The following is a 21,821-nucleotide window of genomic DNA, read 5'->3' on the forward strand; positions in this document are numbered from 1 at the left end:
TTGCATTTATATAGTGCCTTTAACATAGGAAAGCATCCCAACACACTTCGTAGAAAGGTAATCAGACAAAAATTGACACTGAACCAAAGGAGCAGATGTTAGGACGGATTCTAAAAGCTTTATTAAAGAGATAGGTTTTGAAAAGAAGGAATGTGCAGGGAGAAGGTGGGGTAATGGCACTAAGTGAATTGCTCCTTCAGAGAGCTGGTGCAGACCTGATGGGCCGAATGGCGGCCTCCTGCAGTGTAACAATTCTGTGACTGCTACTTGAAGGTAAATCAGCGTCAGAACAAGGGGAGGCATTCAAAGGGGTGATTCGGGGGGTTCAGAGTAAACATGTTCCCACAAAGAAAAAGGGAGGGACGGCCAAATCTAGAGCCCCCTGGATGTCAAGGAGCTTACAAGGTATGATAAGGCAGGAGAGGAAAGCTTATGCTAGACTCCGAGAATTCAATACTGCAGAAAGCTGAGAGGAGTATAGAAAGTGGAGGGGTGAAATCAAAAAGGAAATTAGGAAAGCAAAGAGAGGGCATAGAAGAATATTGGCAAGTAAAATCAAGGAGGATCCAAAGATGTTTTATCAATACATTAAGAGTAAGAGGATGACTAAGGAAAGAGTAGGACCCATAAAAGACCAAAAAAATAACCTATGTGTGTAAGCGGAAGAGGTGGGTATGGTTCTTAGTGAATACTTACGTCTGTCTTCACAAAAGAGGGGGATGATGCAGACATTGTAGTTAAGTAAGAGGAGTGTGAAGTATTGGATGTGATAAACATAGGGAGAGAGGAAGTATTAATGGGATTGACATCCTTAAAGGTGGATAGATCACTAGGGCAGGATGAAATGTACCCTAGACTGTTAAAAGAAGCCAGGGAGGAAATAGCAGAAAGTCTGACCATCATTTTTCAATCCTCACTGGATACAGGTATGGTGTCAGAGGATTATAGGTCTGCCAAAGTTGTACCTTTGTTTAAAAAGGGAGTGAGGGATAGGCAAAATAATTACGGGCCATTCAGTCTAACCTCGGTAGTGGGCAAATTATTGGAATCAATTCTGAGAGACAGTATAAAATGTCATAATACCAAAAAGTGCTGGAAATACTCAGCAGGTCTGGCAGCATCTGTGGAGGGAGAAGCAAAGTTAACGTTTCTGGTCAGTGACCTTTCATCAGAACCTTTCAGCAGTTCTGATGAAAGGTCACTGACCTGAAACGTTAACTTTGCTTCTCCCTCCACAGATGCTGCCAGACCTACTGAGTATTTCCAGCACTTCTTGGTTTTACTGCAGATGCTGGAAATCTGAAATATTTTGCTTTTATATTAGGATAAAATGTCACTTGGAAAGGCACGGATTAATCAAGGATAATCAGCATGGATTTCTTAAGGGAAGGTCATGTGTGACTACCTTAATGAAATTCTTTGAGGAAATTACAAGGAGGATTGATGAGGCTAGTGCAGTTGATGTGGTCTGCATGGATCTTAGCAAGGTGTTTGACAAGGTCCCACATGGCAGACTGGTTTAAAAAAAGTAAAAGCTCATGGGATCCAGGGAAATGTAGCAAGCTGGATACAAAATTGTCTCAGTGGCAGGAAACAAAGGGTAATTGTTGATGGGTGTTCTGTGCCAGGATGGCTGTTTCCAGTGGGGTTCCGCAGAGCTCAGTACTAGATCCACTGTGATATATATTAACGATTTGGACGTAAATATAGCGGGAATGATGAAGAAGTTTGCAGACGTCACAAAAATTGGCTGTGTGTTTGATAGTGGGGAGGATAGCTGTCGACTGCAGGAAGATATCAATGGACTGGTCAGGTGGGCAGAAAAGTGACAAATGAAATTCAACCTGGAGAAGTGTGAGGTGATGCATTGGGGAGATCAAACAAGGCAAAGGAATAGACAATAAATGGGAGGATATTGACAGGTGTAGAGGAAGTAAGGAACTATGGAGTGTATGTCTACAGATCCCGGAAAGTAGCAGGACAGGTCGATAAAGTGGTTAAGAAGGCATATGGAATCCTTTCCTTTATGGCGGGCAGCCATAAAGACAGAGCTAAAATGTGGCGAGTCGAAGAGACTTAGTAGTTGGCAGGAAAAAAGACAGAGGCGCAAGGGGAGAGCCAACTGTGCAACAGCCCCGACAAACAAATTTCTCTGCAGCACCTGTGGAAGAGCCTGTCACTCCAGAATTGGCCTTTATAGCCACTCCAGGCGCTGCTTCACAAACCACTGACCACCTCCAGGCGCATATCCATTGTCTCTCGAGATAAGGAGGCCCAAAGAAGAAAGAAGATTAGCTGGGGCATAGAATATAAGAGTAGGGAGGTTATGCTGGAACTATATAAAACAGGGGGCAGGTTGTTCAACCTTGCCCGTCTAAGAGCGAAGTCCAAAGTACGGAAAGTCCTCATCAGAGAACTCCTCTTTGCTGACGATGCTGCTTTAACATCTCACACTGAAGAATGCCTGCAGAGTCTCATCGACAGGTTTGCGTCTGCCTGCAATGAATTTGGCCTAACCATCAGCCTCAAGAAAACGAACATCATGGGGCAGGATGTCAGAAATGCTCCATCCATCAATATTGGCGACCACGCTCTGGAAGTGGTTCAAGAGTTCACCTACCTAGGCTCAATTATCACCAGTAACCTGTCTCTAGATGCAGAAATCAACAAGCGCATGGGTAAGGCTTTCACTGCTATGTCCAGACTGGCCAAGAGAGTGTGGGAAAATGGCGCACTGACACGGAACACAAAAGTCCGAGTGTATCAGGCCTGTGTCCTCAGTACCTTGCTCTACGGCAGCGAGGCCTGGACAACGTATGCCAGCCAAGAGCGACGTCTCAATTCATTCCATCTTCGCTGCCTTCGGAGAATACTTGGCATCAGGTGGCAGGACTATATCTCCAACACAGAAGTCCTTGAAGCGGCCAACACCCCCAGCTTATACACACTACTGAGTCAGCGGCGCTTGAGATGGCTTGGCCATGTGAGCCGCATGGAAGATGGCAGGATCCCCAAAGACACATTGTACAGCGAGCTCGCCACTGGTATCAGACCCACCGGCCGTCCATGTCTCCGTTATAAAGACGTCTGCAAACGCGACATGAAATCGTGTGACATTGATCACAAGTCGTGGGAGTCAGTTGCCAGCATTCGCCAGAGCTGGCGGGCAGCCATAAAGACAGGGCTAAATTGTGGCGAGTCGAAGAGACTTAGTAGTTGGCAGGAAAAAAGACAGAGGCGCAAGGGGAGAGCCAACTGTGCAACAGCCCCAACAAACAAATTTCTCTGCAGCACCTGTGGAAGAGCCTGTCACTCCAAAATTGGCCTTTATAGCCACTCCAGGCGCTGCTTCACAAACCACTGACCACCTCCAGGCGCGTATCCATTGTCTCTCGAGATAAGGAGGCCCAAAAGAAAAAGAAAGAAATATAAAACATTAGTTAGGCCACAACTTGAGTACTGTGTGCAGTTCTGGTCACCTCATTACAGAAAGGATGTAATTGCACTAGAGAGGGTACAGAGGAGATTTACGTGGATGTTGCCAGGACTGGAAAATGGCAGCTATGAGGAAAGATTGGGTAGCTTGGAGTTGTTCTCCTTGGAACAGAGGAGGCTGAGGGGAGATTTGATTGAAATGTACAAAATTGTGAGGGGCCTGGATAGAGTGGATGGGAAGGGCCTATTTACCTCAGCAGAGAGGTCAGTGACTAGGGGACATAAATTTAAAGTGATTGGTAGAAAGATTAGAGGGTGGTAAGAATCTGGAACTCTCTGCCCGAAAAGGTGGTAGAGGCAGAAAACCTCATCTCATTTGAAAGGTGCCTGGATGTGTATCCGAAGTGCTGTAACCTGAAGGGCTATGAACCAAATGCTGGAAAGTGGGATTAGGTTGGGCGACTTTTTTTCTCCGGCCAGCGCAGACACGATGGGCCAAGTGGCCTCTTTGTGTGTTGTAATCTTTCTATGATTCTGTTTCAGGAAAGTCTTGAAAAGGAGAGACAAGCATAAATGGGAGGGGGATTTCAGATCTTAGGGCCTATACAGCTAAAGGAAAGACGGTCAATAGTGGGACGATGGGGGTGTAGATACAAAAGAGTCCACAGTTTGAGAAACACATGATTCTTGAAGGAGTTTAGATTGAAGGAGGTTACAGAGAGGAGCAAGGCCATAGAGGGATTTGAATACATAGTTGAGAATTTTAACATTGAGGTATTAGTGGACCAAAAGCCAATGTAGCTAAGGAAGCACATGGGTGATGCGTGAATGGGAATTGGTGTGGGTTAGGTTATGGGCAGCAGAGTTTTGGAAGCGCTTTACTGGGGGTAGGTCATCAAAGCAGAAGTGAGGCTATCAAGCAAATCAGTGTGAGGATATCTCCATGTGAAAGAAAACATTGGAAATACACAGCAGGACTGGCAGCCTCTGTGGAGAGAGAAATAGAGTTAATGTTTCAGGTCTGTGTCCTTTCATCGGTTCTGTTGGAACTTCATGTCAAAGTGAAACTTGATTTTAAAGAGGAGCCAATAGTTCCAGGTGGATATTGATTCTCCAAACCGATCTCCATTAATCTGGCTGCCACTTAATTTCTCTGGAGTTACGCCCACCAACTAGCTCAATTGCAGATTAACCATTGATGGGTGAATTTCTGGAGAAATTGAAGTATGTGTTTGAGTTGATTGTTTTAAATTGATAATTATTCATTTCTAATTGCATTTTGATCAATTTGCTTTGAGTGGTTTGTTTTTAAACAGTACCATATGAGCGATTGTGGAGCACTTAACATTGAAATAAATTCCCTCACAGAAATCTCCTCTTTACTTATAACAGCCCAGTACTCTTCCACAAGGCACCATCAATATGAATCTCTCCACTGATGTCACAGATGGTGAGAGCAAGACAGCTCAGAAGAACTCACTTTGTATTATAATGCCAGAGAAACAGCACTTCATTCGTGCAGAAAACAAAGAGACCATCAATGGGTAAGTGTTGTTTCTGATATTATAAAGCACTTGTTCCCTGATCACTGCATCTTCCGGAGCCAATTGGTGGGCAGCTCTTTGATTCCATTTCCCTGGCACACTGATGTTTCTTGATTAGACAGGGCCAGGTGTTTGTCTATAAATGAAATAGATCTCTGATAATTACATCACTCAATAGCCTTACCAATAGCTAATATCTGTGGTAAAATAAAGACAGACTGGCATTTATAAAGTGCCTTGTCACATCTCTCAGAAACTTATAAAAACAATTGACAGTCAATTAATTACTTTGAAGAGCAGCGACTTGTGTTATCTGTTTTACCTTTTGATGTGAGGATTCAAACTTCTTAACTGCTTAGATTTTTTTTGGTACATACCGTCATACAATTTAATCATAAAAATAGAGAACAGGAAGTTCAGTACACCATGGATATCACAAAGATGAGGGATTCCATCCGTAGGAACCTAAGAACCTAACCCATCATAGCACCCAACTGTTTTTCCAATGATCCTATAGTGATCCTGAGATCACTCCAATATTTGTGTGATGAACTGTTACCTGACAACAGTCCTGAACTTGCCTTTTATCAGTTTGTACTTATGACCCCTTGTCCTGCAGTCATGGTTCAACTTGAAATGGGACTTTAACTTTCTCTTACTTTGCTTATTATCTTGTGTATCTCTATAAGATACCCTTCGATGCAGCTATTTTAAAAGTGGAAGTGCCTTGGATTTTTTTCTTACGTAGTCTCATGAATAACTGTGAAATATCTTGGAGCTACCTGCATTGTGTTTTATGGAATCATGGTTCTGCCTGTCTAATTCCTTCTGTAATCCCTTGACTCTTTCTTATTCTTGCCGTACCTTCTTAGTATCATCTGCGAACTTGACCAAATTGCATTGATGTTCTAAATCTATATTGCGTATGAACAGCAGGGACCCCTTACCCGCACCCCACTCCCCCCTGCCCGCAACCAAAACTTTCTGTGGCTTGGAGAAGATACTCAAGTGCAACTGACTCCATATGGAACTGCTGGAAGGAATCAGTGACTTTAGCAAGGAGGGGAGAAAATTAGCAGTAAAAGGAGATGATGAGAAAAAGAAAGTTCTTGGATTAATTTGGAAACCTGAGATATGGAATGCATCAAACCAGCAAGGGAGATGTGTAATCTAGAGGTTACTATGACAAAACTTTGAGTTTTAAATCATATTGTATTAAATAAACTCTTGTCTAGACCTGTAACACAACCAGTTTGGAGTTAGGCTGTCTACATTCTACATGCTCAATGTGTCTGGGAATAGAAGTTGGATTCTGCAATGTTTGTCCGATATACTCACTGTGTCTTAGTTACAGTCGTTATGCTGAACCTTTAACAGTTGAGTGGCAGTTTATAAATCTTATAATGAGTCAGTAGCTTCCTTCAAGTCCTTATTCTGGGCTGCAGATCAGTAAAAAAAAAGCTCCACAATTTATTTAGCTGCAACCGATTAAACTAATAACTTGTCAAGGATCACTGTTAAACAGAGTCCTGAGATGGCTGTAGTGCTAAATCCCAAGGAATCGGCCTCTGCACAGACTGTAATGATGTCATCCTGAACTGTACTTTCCTTAAAGTTCATGCATTGTCATATTATGCTCTTGTATTTTAGATTTCATTTTGTATTATATACTGCAGTGATCTGTCATGTCTTTTTATACTTTGTATCTTATTAGAACCCTGTTGGAATGGTCTGAGATATGATAGTTTAAGAGTAGTTCTTCTATTTTCTCTGATGGTGGTCACTTTTACAGGAATAGGAAGAAAGTACAGAGCTACCTCAGAAATATGAGCTGCAGCCAAGGGCTGGTGTGCACAAGAGCCATATATTTCAGGGGGAAAGGAGGGTGATATTGTCACTGAGAAAAGGAGAATGAGCCGGAGATGAATGAAATAGAAAATCAGAACAAAGTTACAAGAAAGAGCACTGGCAGAAAGCAAGAGTCATACATAATTGAAGAGATTTATTTGCAGAAAGTAAATTTGTTTAGATTGTCTGGGATTAGTTTGACTAGTTTTTAAATTTAATGTTTGGCAACCAGATTTTGGAGTGTGTTCTCAGCGATCCTCCTTGGTGCTTTAATATTCAGGAGACGAGGGTCAGACTATTGCACCTGGTGAATTATGAGACTTGGAAGTAAACTGATGACTGCCAGTGTAGTTTGTGCACTAGTGAGGGTAATAATACTGAAAAATGGTCCTGCAGCCTAGATCCAGAAGTGAAATCAAGCAAAACAAAGATTTTTATTCAGCTGAACCCATTGCCCTGTTAAGAGTCTTCAAGCCAAGCTGCAAAAAAAGTCGACAATAGAATTTTATGTTTGCCCAATATGGAGTCTATATTCTCTCCTCTTTGGCATACACTGCCCTAACTTATCTAATTCCATAGAGTTTAGTGTAGGTTGGCAGAGCCAAGGCTTAGGGACTCGATAATGCAAATAAGCTAGAGTTTAATGAACTAAAATCAAGCAACTTAACAATACAGAGCATAGGTAAACTTCCCATTGTTTGTCTAGCTAGGACTACCCTACCCATTACAGGCATTAGCTTTCTGGGATATCTGGAGTTGAATGGGAAGAATTCTAGCCTCTGATAACACATGTACCTCCCCACGTTCGCATATTGGATTACCAAGTCGAACTTCCATTGTCAATTTTGTCATGTTAGTGCCACCTTGACTCCAATAAGACCCCATTTATGTCCATTCCCTCTTCATGAGAAGTGTCACTAGTTGGATGAGTTACAAATCCTTAAACAAAACAAGCAATGAATTTGAAGATGAAGGCCCTCGAGTTAGGGTTTGAAGTTGAGAAACCTGGGAGAGCGGAGAGGCAGTGGACCTCGAGGAAACGCACCAGAGAAGGAGAGTATAAATGGAGACCAAGGCTCGTGGCCTATGCTTACCTGGGAGAGCAGAGAGGCAGCCGACCTGTAAGGAAACACGCCGGAGAGGGAGAGTATAAATTGAGACTGAGGCATGGGGTCTACACTTACCTGCGTGCCAGGGTTCGGGACATCTGCTCAGGGCTGGAGAGGAACTTGCTGTGGGAGGGGGAGGATCCAGTTTTTGTGGTCCACATGGGTACCAATGACATAGATAGAACTAGGAAAAGAGGTTCTGCATAGAGGGAATGAGCAACTAGGGGCTAAATTAAAAAGCAAAACCTCAAATGTAATGATCTCCAGATTATTACCTGAGCCATGAGCAAATTGGAACAGGGTGAATAAGATTAGAGAGTTAAATGCTTGGGTCCAAGATTGGTGTGGGAGAAATGGGTTTCAATTCATGGGGCCTTGGCATCAGCACTGGGGAAAGTGGGAGCTGTACTGTTGGGATGGTCCTCACCTGAACCGTGCTGGGGTCAGTGTTCTGGCCAGTCATGTAACTAGGGCGGTAGAGAGGGCTTTAAACTAAATAGTGGGGGTGAGGAATCACGTGAAGGAAGATGTGATAATTTAGAGAGTGAGGAGAAGGCAAGAGAGCGAGGTAGCACTAAGGGAATTGATAATTTGAGAGTGGCAGGAAGGAAAAATTGGAGGGAAACAAAGCAAAGGCAAGTATCAAGTAGGATCAGAATGTGGAATAATGTTGAAAAGATAAAGTTAAGGGCACTCTCTCTGAATGCATGCAACAAGGTAGATGATTTGAAGACACAAATAGAGATAAATGGGCGGACTGAACATTGAGTTCAATAACTTCAGAGCATGACTGCCCACCCCCCCCCCCTCCCCCTTTTTATTTTTAGTTTTACTTTTTAATTTTTATTTCATTTTATTTTAGTTTGTTTCATCATTCATTTTTTTTTTTACCATGTGCCTGCCCACTTTTTTTTCATGTTGTGCTTTTAGCTAGGGCTTTCATTAATCTGTCATTTAGTACCCTCTCTGCACTAACGCTTTGTCTTTCACCACACTATTAACCCACCCTTTGCCTTTGCCCTATGACCTCCTTGTCAGTTATTCTCTGTGACCCTAATTGCTATCAACACCTTCCCTTTTGTTCTTTTTTGCCCCACCCCCACTTTATTTGCTTAAAACCGATTACATTTCTAAGCTTTGCCAGTTCTGATGAAAGGTCACTGACCTGAAATGTTAACTTTGCTTCTCTCTCCACAGATGCTGCCAGATCTGCTGAGTATTTTCCAGCACTTTTGGTTTTTATTGCAGATTTCCAGCATCTGCAGTATTTTGCTTTTATTATAGAGGTGAATGGGTATGATTTAATTGCCATTACAGAGACGTGGTTATAGGGTGACCGAGAGTAAGAACTGAATATACAAGGTTTTTCGTCATTTAGGAAGGATCGGCAAAGAGGAAAAGGAAGTGGGATAGCTCCTTTAATAAGGGACGAAATCTGTACATTAGTGAGAGAGGATTTTAGATCGAAGGATCAAGATGAAGAATCAATTTGGGTGGAGCTAAGAAACAGCAAGGGGCAGCAAACGTTGGTGGAAGTTGTTTAATAGGCCACCAAACAATAGTGGTAATGTTGGGCACAGTATAAGTCAGGAAATTAGAGGTGCATTTAACATGGTTAATAGAGTAATAGTGGGCGACTTCAATTTACATATAGACTGGCGAGACCTAATCGGCACTAATTCTGTGCAGGATGAATTCCTGCAGTGTGTATGAGATGGGTTTCTGGGGCAGTACGTTGAAGAACCAACTAGGGATTGAGCTATTTTAGATTTAGCATTATGTAATGAGAAAGGGCTTAGTAATAACCTTACTGTAAAGGAGCCTTTGGGAAATAGTGATCATAATATGGTAAAATTTTACAGAAAGTCTGGAAGTGATAGAGTTCATTCTGAAACTTGGATCTTAAATCTGAACAAAGGAACCTATGAAGGTATGAGGGGCAAGTTGGCCATGGTGGATTGGGAAAATACACTAAAAGATTTGACAGTAGATAGGCAATGGTTAGTATATAAAAAAAATTATTTCATGGTCTACAACAAATATACATTCCTCTAAGACACAAAACCCCAAGAGGAAAGATGAATCACCTGTGGCTAGCAAAAGAAGTTAAAGATTGCGTTAGGTCACAGGAAGTGGCTTATAAGGTTGCAGGAAAAAGTGGTAAGCCCAAGTATTGGGAGCAATTTAGAATCCTGCAAAGGAGGACCAAGAAACTGATAAAGGGAAAAGAGAACGTGAATGCAAACTGGTGAGAAACATAAAGGCGGACTGTAAAAGCTTCTTTAGGTATGTGAAAAGGAAAAGATCAGCACTGACAAATGTGGGTCCATTACAGGCAGAGACAGGAGAATTTATAATGGAGAATAGGGAAATGGAGAAACTAAACAATGACTATGTGACTGTCTTCACGGAGGAAGATACAGAAAATCTCCCAGAAATAGTAGGGAACCAAGGGACTTGTGAAAATGAGGAACTGAAAGAAAATAGTATTAATAAAGAAGTAGTACTCAGAAAAATTAACTGGATTGAAGGTTGATAAATCCCCTGGACCAGGTGAACTACATCTCCGTGTGTTGAAAGAGGTGGCTGTAGAGATAGTGGATGCACTGATGGTTATCTTTCCAAATTCTGTAGATTTTGGAAAGGTTCCTGCAGACTGTAAAGTAGGAAATGTAATCCCACTATTTAAGAAAGGAGGGAAGAGAGAAAACAGGGAACATGTTAGAATCTATTATAAAGGATGTGATTACTGGACACTTAGAAAATAATGATATGATTGGGCAGAGTCAACATGATTTTATGAAAGGGAAATCAGGGCCGGAATTTTACGTTGGGTGGGAGGTCCAGCCCACCGGCCGTAAAGTCGGGGGCAGGCCTGCTTCTGCCGGGTTTGGCGAGCCACGCTGGGAATTTTTGCTCCCCAGGCCCTTAATTGGCCTTGGGCAGGACGTGCACTTCCTTGAGGCAGAAAGTCCCGCCTGATGGAGCTGTCGGCCAGTCAGCGGGCCGGCAGCTCTTAGTCCCAGCAGTGCCACTGGGAGCAATGACCACTGCTGGGACTACACCCAGCCATTGCAAACAAGGTGAAGACCAGCCCCAGAACAAAGATAGGTTTTTGGGGCCTTGCCGGAGACAGTCAGCCAGGCTCTGGCGAGGCAGGGGGCGTCAGTTGGGGGGTGGAGTGTGTTGTGCGGTGGGGGCGGTTGGGGCTTCGAGACGGCCCTCCGTGGGGTACAGGGTGCCTTATCAGGAGGCCAGCCTGCAAGAAGGCTACCAGCTTTTTACCTGGTGGTATTCTTGGGGCTTTTGCATACCCACGGTGGCAGGAAGAGGCCCTTAATTGGCAGTTAATTGTCCACTTAAGGGCCTTGATTGTCCTGAGGCAGGCAGGCTGTTTCGCGCCGCCCCGTCCCGCCTCTCTCTCAATTTTACGCCCCTTCCTCCCCCCGACCACTAGCCCACTCGTTGGGGGGCCGTAAAATGTTCCGGCCCATGTTTGACAAAGCTGTTGGAGTTTTTTGAGGATGTTACTTGTATCGTAGATAAAGGAGAACCAGTGGATGTGGCGTATTTGGATTTTCAGAAGGCTTTTGATAAGGTTCCACACAGGAGGTTAGTAAACAAAATTTGAGCACATGGGATTTTGGGTGTTATACTGGTATGGATTGAGAATTGGTTAACAGAGAGAAAACAGAAGGTAGGAATAAACGGGTCATTCTTGGGGTGGCAGGCTGTTACAAGTGGGATCATGCTGAGGCCACAGCTGTTTGCAATCTATATAACTAATTTGGATGTGGGGACCAAATGTAAGATTTCCAAATTTGCTGATGACACAAAACTAGGTGGGAATGTGTGAGACGAATGTAAGAAGGCTTCAAGGGGACTTGGACAGGCTAAGTGAATGGGCAAGAACATGACATATGGAATATAATACGAATAAGTGTGAAGTGATCCATTTTGGTAGAAAAAACAGAAAGAGTAGTTCCTAAATGGTGAGAGGTTGGGATGTGTTGATGTCCAGAGGGATCTGGGTGTCCTTGTACATCACTAAAGGTTAGCATACAGGTGCAGTAAGCGATAAGGAAGGCAAATGATATGTTGGCCTTCATCACACGGGGTTTTTTGTTCAGGAGTAAAGAAGTCTTGCTGCAATTGTATAGAGCCTTGTTGAGACCGCACCTGGAGTATTGTGTACAGCTTTGGTCTCCTCATCTAAGGAAGGATATACTTGCCATAGAGGGACTGCAATGGAGGTTCGCCAGACTAATCCCTGGGATGGCAGGATTGTCTTATGTGGAGAGATTGAGGAAACTGGTCCTGTATTCTCTAGAGTTTCGAAGAATGATCTCATTGAAACTTGCAAAATTCTTACAAGGCGTGATGGGGTGGACGTAGATAGGATGTTTCACCTGGCTGGTTGTCTAGAACCAGGGGACATAGTCTCAGAAAAAGGGGCAAGCCATTTGAGACTGAGATGAGGAGGAATTTCTTCACTGAGTGAGTGGTAAATCTTTGGAATTCTCTACCCTAGAGGGCTGTGGAAGCTCAATCATTGAGCATGTTCAAGACAGAAATTGATGGATATCTGGATACTAATGACATCAAGGGTTATGGGGATAGTGTGCGAAAGTGAAGTTGAGGTAGATGATCAGCCGTGATCTAATTGAATGGCAGAGCAGGCTCCACAGGCTGAATGGCCTACACCTGCTCCTATGTTCCGAACTTCTGCTAGGATTTAAAGATGAGAAACTTCCTGCTGTGGTTTTTACAATGGAAGATTTCACGCTTGGATTTGGCAGGGGGAAGGGGAGCAGAAATGAGATCAGAGGACAGAGAGGTATAAGCAGCTGTAAAATTGGAAATATCCTAAAAATTGCAGGGAGCAAATTAAGGAAAATAGCAAAAATGACAAAGGAGGTGTAAATTGTATGTACGTCAATGTCCATAGTGTAACTATGATGTGGGTTGAATTAGCAGAGACATGGCTCAAACAAAGAATGCATTCTTAACATTCTTGGTTACCAAGTTTTCAAGAATGATAGAGAAAGGTAAGCCGCTAACTCTGGACGAGCTGACAAAGGCCGTTGAGTCCTTAGAGACGAGTAAAACTCCCGGAAGCGACGGCTTACCGGTCGAGTTGTACTCGGCCCTGTGGGACTGGGTCAGCCCAGACCTGCTGGAAGTATATGAAAGTATGCTCCTGACCTGCAGCATGTCAGAATCTATGAGGAAAGGCATCATCACCCTCATTTACAAGCGGAAGGGGGAGAGGGCAGAAATCAGAAATTGGCGGCCCATCTCACTGCTTAATGTTGACTACAAGATTCTGTCCAAAGTCATAGCCAGTCGAGTCAAATCTGCTCTGGAGTTGGTGATCCACCCCGATCAGACCTGTACTGTACCCGGCAGAAAGATCTCGATAGTCTCGCGCTACTCAGGGATATGATCGCCTACGTGCGGGACAGGAGGGTGGACACCTGCCTCATCAGCCTGGACCAGGAGAAGGCTTTTGACAGGATATCGCACACCTACATGATGGACGTGCTTTCCAAAATGGGGTTTGGGGAGGGAATCTGCAATTGGATCCAACTGCTCTACACAAACATCAGTAGCGCAGTCTCAATCAATGGGTGGGAATCGGAAAGTTTCCCGATCAAATCTGGAGTCAGACAGGGCTGTCCTCTCTCCCCGGTCTTGTTTGTTTGCTGTATTGAACCCTTTGCTGAGTCTATTAGGAAGGATGCGAGCATAAGAGGGGTGACAATCCCAGGCAGCGGAGGCACTCATGTTAAAACCTCCCTGTACATGGATGACGTTGCTGTCTTCTGCTCGGATCCGCTGTCCGTGCGCAGACTGATGAGCATCTGCGACCAGTTCGAACATGCCTCGGGAACCAAAGTTAACCACGGCAAGAGCGAGGCCATGTTCTTTGGGAACTGGGCTGACCGATCCTTTGTCCCCTTCACCGTCAGGTCAGATTACCTGAAGGTGCTGGGGACATGGTTCGGAAGGGCCGGGGCGTGCACCAAAACCTGGGAGGAGTGAGTAGCCAAGGTACAACAAATGTTGAGCATGTGGGGGCAGCGATCTCTCTCCATTGTGGGTAAGAACCTGGTCATCAGGTGCGAGGCGCTCACGTTGTTGCTGTACGTGGCGCAGGTCTGGCCCAGACCCCATTCCTGCGCTGTGGCAGTCACCCGAGCCATTTTCCGCTTCATCTGGGGATCTAAAATGGACCGGGTCCGGAGGGACACGATGTTCAAATCTCTGGACAAGGGCGGAAAAAATGTACCCAACGTGGCCCTCATCCTGATGACCACCTTCGTGTGCGGCTGCATCAAGCTGTGTGTAGACCTCCAGTACGTAAACTCCAAGTGTCACTACGTGCTGAGGTTCTGTTTGTTCCCGGTGTTGCGAAGGATGGGCCTAGTCACATTGCCGCGGAATGCTCCATGCAGTTGGGCCGTGCCGTACCACCTGTCCTTCGTGGAGCAGTTTCTGCGGGAAAACACCTTTGACCAGTGGTCCATCAGGCACTGGTCTGCACGGAATGTCCTCAAGGCCCTACGGGAAAAGGAGACAGTGGATCCTGTCGGATGGTTCCCCGAGCAGACCGTCAAAATCATTTGGCGGAATGCCTCATCACCAGAACTTTCAAACAAGCACCAAGACGTAGCTTGGCTGGTGGTGAGAAGGGCCCTCCCCATCAGATCCTTCCTGCACGCCCGAAGTCTCGCCCCCTCCGCGCAATGCCCCCGGGGTGGCTGTGGTGGGGAAGAGACGGTCGCCCACCTCCTCCTGGAATGTGTCTTCACAAAGCAGTTGTGGAAAGAGATGCAGTGGTTTTTGTCGAGGTTCATCCCAAGCAGCTCTGTAACACCGGAATCTGTGCTCTACGGGCTGTTCCCAGGGACGCACACCGAGACAAACATCAACTGCTGCTGGAGGACTATCAATTCGGTGAAAGTCGCCCTTTGGTCTGCCCGAAACTTGCTGGTCTTCCAGCGCAAAGAGTTGTCCACCACCGAATGTTGCAGACTGGCACATTCCAAGGTCCAGGGCTACGTGCTGAGGGACGCACTAAAGCTTGGGGCAGCCGCAGCAAAGGCTCAATGGGGAAAGACCAGAGTGTAAGGTCTCCCCACCAAGCTGAACTGAGGGGCTGGATCCATGGGAAACCCCTCGAACTGTATCGTTAATATTTTCATTTGCTGTAAATGTAAAACTGTAATTGGCATGACAATTGTGAAATGGAAGGGTTGTGAAGAAACTCATGATAGTATTGAAGGAAACTGATCTCCCTTGCAATGTTTGTATTTTTTGGTGCTGTTTGAAACTGTTTGGCAATGTAATTTTTACAGATTTTTATGAATAAAGTATATTTTGGAAATAAAAAAAAAATAGAGAATGGTAAAGAGGAGGGAGCATGGTAGTATTGTTTAAGGATGTTAACAGTTCTAAGTAGAAAGGATATACTCGATGGTTCTCGGGCTGAATCTATTTGACTTGAGTTGAGGAACAGAGGGGGAGCTGTTACATTGTTGGGAGCTTTATATAGCACCAAACAGTGAAAAGGAGATAGATGAGCAAATTTGTCAGCAAATTTCAAAAGTTTGTAACAAAAATAGAGTAGTAATATTAGACTTTAATTACCGCAATAGAGAATGGGGAAAACACATTGCTATGGCTAGGGAAGGCAAAGAATTTCTGATATGTGTGTAGAAGAACTTACTTGATCAAATGTCTGCATCCCAATCGGGTAGGAAGCAGTATCGGATATAGTTGGGGGAAATGAAGTAGGGCAAGTGGAGTGTGTTAGAGTGGATCATCATCTAGCTAACAACGACTACAATATAATTTGGTTGAAAATAATTATGGAAACAGACCTGAAAATATCAACTGTAAAATTGCTCAACTGGGAAAAACTAATATCAGTAATTTAAGATTGGAACGAGCATAGGTAGACTGAAAAAGGCCACTTTAGGGTAAAGCAGTATCGGAGAAATGGAGAGATTTCAGGAAGGGAGTTCAGGTGCAAACTAGGCATAATTCCTTTGAAGCAAAAAGATAGAGCATCCAAAGTTAATGTGCCCTGCATGACAAAGGAAATAAAAGTTAAAATAAAAACGTAAAAGGACAAATGTCAGGAGCATGATTCAGTTAATAGCCAGGAAGATTATGGAAAGTACAAGAGGGAATTGAAAAGCTTAACAGGCAATCTTAAATTAAACCTTAAAACAGTTTATAAACATATAGGAGGGGAATTTTAACCTGCCAGTGTGTTGGTTTTCTGCGCAGGCAGCAGTTTAAAGGACTAGAAACTGCTGGTGTGACAGGAAACAAACAGGAACCTGCCAACTTCCACATTTAACACAAGTGAGTTCATTAGTTTGTGGGAAGCCCCTGTGGGCTAGGTGGGTCTGAGACTTAACTATGTTAAATGACAATTAAGTGCAGATTTAACCCAGGATTCTGCCTCTTGCTGAGTGCACCGGTTTCCCGGGCTTCCTGGAATTCGCGAGGAAAAGCAAGGTGAGAGGACAGTGGGGATTGACCAGGCTGAGCAATTGAAAGGCAAGAAAGGCTTTAAATATTGAGATAGGACAGCTGCTTCCTTGCCTAGATGAAAGGCTTTTGCTCACAGGATTTGTTCTGAGAGTGCACTTTTGCTGCTTTGGAAGTGATTTCCAATACTTTGGAGGTCATTTCTGCTACCTTGGAGTTTTCTGCCTTTGATCTGCACTTAGCAGCTGTCAGCCTTCTCAGCAGCATGGGAGCCGTTTACACAGCTTTATTTTGGATCTCCGATGAACAAGAGAAGCAACAGGAGCAGCAGCAACCTTCTCAAGCATCTGCCACTCCACAGGACAGAGGGAATGAGCACAGAGCTCCAGTTTGCAGGGGGTGATTACCCCAGCACAGGGTATACAGGCAGAGGATTAGCTTTCTGAACATGATTAAACACCAGTCCCTCAGAATGCTCAGATTTGCCTGTTAGGTGGTTACTGGCATTTTCAGCCTCCTTGAAGAAGATCTCCTTCCAAGTGGGCATGCATTGCCTATGGCGGTCAAGATCACCAAAGCACTTAATTTCTTCACCTCCAGCACCTTCCAGGGATCTGCTGCCGATATTTGTAGAAAATCTCAATTAGCTACGTACAAATGCATCTCCCAGGTGACAGATGCCATGTTTGCCAGGAGTGGCACTTATGTGTACTTATCTACTGATGATTAGAGATACAGCACTGAAACAGGCCCTTCGGCCCACCGAGTCTGTGCCGAACATCAACCACCCATTTATACTAATCCTACACTAATCCCATATTCCTACCAAACATCCCCACCTGTCCCTATATTTCCCTACCACCTACCTATACTAGTGACAATTTATAATGGCCAATTTACCTACCAACCTGCAAGTCTTTTGGCTTGTGGGAGGAAACCGGAGCACCCGGAGAAAACCCACGTAGACACAGGGAGAACTTGCAAACTCCACACTGGCAGTACCCGGAATCGAACCCGGGTCCCTGGAGCTGTGAGGCTGCGGTGCTAACCACTGCACCACTGTGCCGCCCACTGAAAGAGACAAGCTTCCACACCTTTGTCAGGGCTCACCTGGAAAATAAAATCTTGGGACAACTTTTCCCTTTCTATTCCCCAAATCCCCAAGTTACTGATGAGGACAGTCAGATGAGAGGGCCCTCAGAGTTACTGCTCTGGCTGGATTCCCACAGGTCCATGGAGTCATAGATTTTACACATGTAACAATCAAGGCACCCTCAGATCACCCAGCAGAATTCTTCAACTGAAAGGAATTCCACTCCATCAGTGTTCAGCTGGTAATCAACCATCAAAGATTATGATGCATGTCTGTGCAAGATATTCAGGGAGCTTCCGTGATGCCTTCATCCTGCATCAGTCACGTCTCCCACAGATATTCACACCTCCAAGCAGAATCAACGGAGGGCTTCTTGGAGACAAGGACTACCCTCTAAGGACATGATCAATGACACCTGTGAGGAGCCCTACAACTGATGCCCAGGAATGGTACAACCGAAGCCACATGAGCTCAAGAGTTGTCATTGAGCAAACCATTGGAATGCTGAAGATGCAACTCTGGTGCCTGAACGGGTTTGGGGGCGCCCTTCATTATGTATCAGGAAGAGTTTCCAGAGTGATAGTGCGATAGTGATCTCCTGTACCTTGCACAACATTGCACCGCAACAAGGACTAGAGCTTCAAGAAGAGGAAGGTGATGGGCACTCTGCACCTTTGGAGGACGAGGAGCGTGGTGTGGCAAGGGAACCTGCAGCTGCACACGTAGATGCCAGGGATGCCGAGGACAGACTGTTTCAGACATGCTTCAGTTAATCTAAGGCAATGCAGTCATCTAACATACGAATTCTGAACCCACTGTGCTCCATTCCCCTGAGACCCTAGCACAAAGCAGTCCCAAAAGCAACAATTCATCCCTCTCACAGATGCACATCACTTGTGTTTGACTCTTGTCATGCCGTTCTTCAGAAGACCACTTGACAGGCAGCAGGCAAAATGGGGAGGATGGGACATTGGAGTTTTGAACTAAATTATGACTGAACAACATTAAACAGAATTGTGACAGTTTATCAGTGTTAAACAGCCAAGTGAATTCCCTTGTTCAACTACAAATCATTTCTCTAGTACTCCCATGTGGTGCAACCCCAGTGGCATCAGTAGAGCTAGAGGCACGCTGCTTGTATCCCTGCTCTGACTGCTGTGACGCTCTCGGCCAATGTCTTCTGGGTTTTGGAGCCCGTGAGGACCCTGCCAAAGACTGCCCCACCTGCACTTGTGCAGGAACAGACTCGGCCAACGGGACAGAAGTCAGCATGTGATGGGGGGTGGAGGGAGATCAGGGGGTCAGGAGTGGAAGTGCTTTGAGCATAGTCCCCACATCCATGTGCCCTTTCACCATCTTCTCTCATGGTCCACCTGCACTTCCCTGCTAGCCAAGAGCTGGAGAGCACTTTGCTACACTTCAGTGAGACACTGAACAGCCAAGGTGAAGCTTTCCTCCATCCTGCTTAAGGTGGCAGACTGAGTGCGTAGACCATTGGTGAGAGCTAGCATGCACTTAGCTGCCTGCTATGCTGCCTTGTCTGATGCTGCATGCAAGTGGCCACTCTTTCCATGGATCTAGACATCAGCGCCTGAGACATCATGGCACTTGTGCTAGAGATGGACTTCTCCATCTCTCTCCAGTGGTGTACAGTGCCTTTGGAAAGGCTGACAGAACCTTGCACATTTTCTGCTGCTTCTCCACAATAGTCCTCTTCAACAGCTCCAGCTTAGCATCTGCATCCTATGTCCTCTGATGAGGACTCTCCACTGCTGTCCCTGTCTCCGCCAGCAGCTGTTGCTCACTTGTGGTTTATGCTTCGCCGTGTGACAACCCAACTACTTGTCTTGGTGACCCCACTGAGGTGTACGTAACTGAGCTGGTGGAGTGTGTGTGCGAGTCATGTGATGGTGCATCCTCAGAGTGAGTGACTTCCTCTGAGGAGATTTTGTCCTCCTCAGGCTCACCTCCCAAAAGACTCTTATAGGAGCTGTAGGAGATGAAAGACATGAATTAGAACTGACAAGTTGAGAGGGTTCTAAATCATCATATTTCAATGCCTGATGACATCAAGTCAACATGAATTAGTGTTGTATGCCATGTGGTTGTGTTATATTTAATTCTGTCACCAGATAGCTGGAAGACCCCCATGACCAACGGTCGTGCAAGCCAAGATCTGACTTATGTCTATCACCACCTCAATCTGTCAAGGTGGTGATGACCGGAGGGCCATCTCTGATTCTTTGCCTCTCCCTGTTGTTTATTTATTTATTTTTATTGATTTAGAGATACAGCACTGAAGCAGGCCCTTCGGCCCACCGAGTCTGTGCCGACCAAGAACCACCCATTCATACTAACCCGACAGTAATCCCATATTCCCTACCACCTACCTACACTAGGGGCAATTTACAATGGCCAATTTACCTAACACCTGCAAGTCTTTGGCGGTGGGAGGAAACCGGGGCACCCGGCGAAAACCCACGCGGTCACAGGGAGAACTTGCAAACTCCGCACAGGCAGTACCCAGAATTGAACCCGGGTCCCTGGAGCTGTGAGGCTGCGGTGCTAACCACTGCGCCTGCAAGGGGAGACAGAAGAGACCAATGAGTGTGAAGAGTGGTATGTTTTGAGAGGATGGAAATACAACATTTGTGGAGGGTCATGTGAGGGATGGGTGTGACATTGCCATAAGATGAGGGTGAGTGCCAGTGGTGGCTGGTCAGTTGGGGATGTGAGGAGGTACCTGGACAGATGGATTGGTGCACCTGCAAGTTTGGTTGGTCAGAGGAGTGATGTGCAGAAGGCTATTTGAGAGTGTTTGTACTTGAATGTGCCATGCCACTCACCTTTCCTGATCAGGTCATTCAACCTCTTGCAGCATTGTATGCAGGAGCAAGGCACTACACGCCTGCTGCTGGCCACCTCCAGCCACGCCTGCTTATTTTCTGCGGCAGCCTTCTTCCTCCCATCTGTGGGGAGCAGAATCTCCCTGTGGGCATTTTAAACCTACAGCATGATATCCAAGATGCACCTGAGAACTGTCAGGCTGCCTTTTCACGTTGACATTCCGTCTGTGAAGTTCCTGGCCCTGGTGTGATACTTTGACAATCTTTCAATTCATTAGAACATTAGAACATTACAGCGCAGTACAGGCCCTTCGGCCCTCGATGTTGCGCCGACCATCTGACCTACACTATTCCATTTTCATCCATATGTCTATCCAATGACCACTTAAATGCCCTTAAAGTTGGCGAGTCTACTACTGTTGCAGGCAGGGCGTTCCACGCTGCTACTACTCTCTGCGTAAAGAAACTACCTCTGACATCTGTCCTATATCTTTCACCCCTCAACTTAAAGCTATGTCCCCTCGTGTTTGCCATCATCATCCGAGGAAAAAGACTCTCACTATCCACCCTATCTAACCCTCTGATTATCTTGTATGTCTCTATTAAGTCACCTCTCCTCCTCCTTCTCTCTAACGAAAACAACCCCAAGTCCCTCAGCCTTTCCTCGTAAGACCTTCCTTCCATACCAGGCAACATCCTAGTAAATCTCCTCTGCACCCTTTCCAAAGCTTCTACATCCTTCCTATAATGCGGTGACCAGAACTGCACGCAATACTCAAGGTGCGGCCTCACCAGAGTTTTGTACAGCTGCATCATGACCTCGTGGCTCCGAAACTCGATCCCCCTACTAATAAAAGCTAACACACCATATGCCTTCTTAACAGCCCTATTAACCTGGGTAGCAACTTTCAGGGATTTATGTACCTGGACACCAAGATCTCTCTGCTCATCTACACTACCAAGAATCTTCCCATTAGCCCAGTACTCTGCATTGCTGTTACTCCTTCCAAAGTGAATCACCTCACACTTCTCCGCATTAAACTCCATTTGCCATCTCTCAGCCCAGCTCTGCAGCCTATCTATGTCCCTCTGTACCCTACAACACCCTTCGACACTATCCACAACTCCACCGACCTTCGTGTCATCCGCAAATTTACTAACCCACCCTTCTACACCCTCATCCAGGTCATTTATAAAAATGACAAACAGCAGTGGCCCCAAAACAGAACCTTGCGGTACACCACTAGTAACTAAACTCCAGGATGAACATTTGCCATCAACCACCACCCTCTGTCTTCTTTCAGCTAGCCAATTTCTGATCCAAAGCTCTAAATCACCTTCAACCCCATACTTCCGTATTTTCTGCAATAGCCTACCGTGGGGAACCTTATCAAACGCCTTACTGAAATCCATATACACCACATCCACGGCTTTACCCTCA

The 21,821-nt window shown here is 45.3% G+C and overlaps 1 protein-coding gene across 5 annotated transcripts in view; it reads left to right on the forward strand.

Moving 5' to 3' along the window:
- The window catches only part of LOC137383313 (myosin phosphatase Rho-interacting protein-like), a 334,034-nt gene that overhangs the window by 158,487 nt on the left and 153,726 nt on the right, over window positions 1-21,821 (forward strand). For all 5 annotated transcript variants that reach the window (XM_068055969.1, XM_068055968.1, XM_068055971.1 and 2 more), the window contains exon 4: window positions 4,828-4,979. In XM_068055969.1, coding sequence (XP_067912070.1) covers window positions 4,828-4,979 — 152 coding nt within the window. The remainder of the gene's footprint in view (window positions 1-4,827; window positions 4,980-21,821) is intronic.

Source organism: Heterodontus francisci, chromosome 24 (assembly GCF_036365525.1).
Source record: "Heterodontus francisci isolate sHetFra1 chromosome 24, sHetFra1.hap1, whole genome shotgun sequence".
NCBI classification, from domain to species: domain Eukaryota; kingdom Metazoa; phylum Chordata; class Chondrichthyes; order Heterodontiformes; family Heterodontidae; genus Heterodontus; species Heterodontus francisci.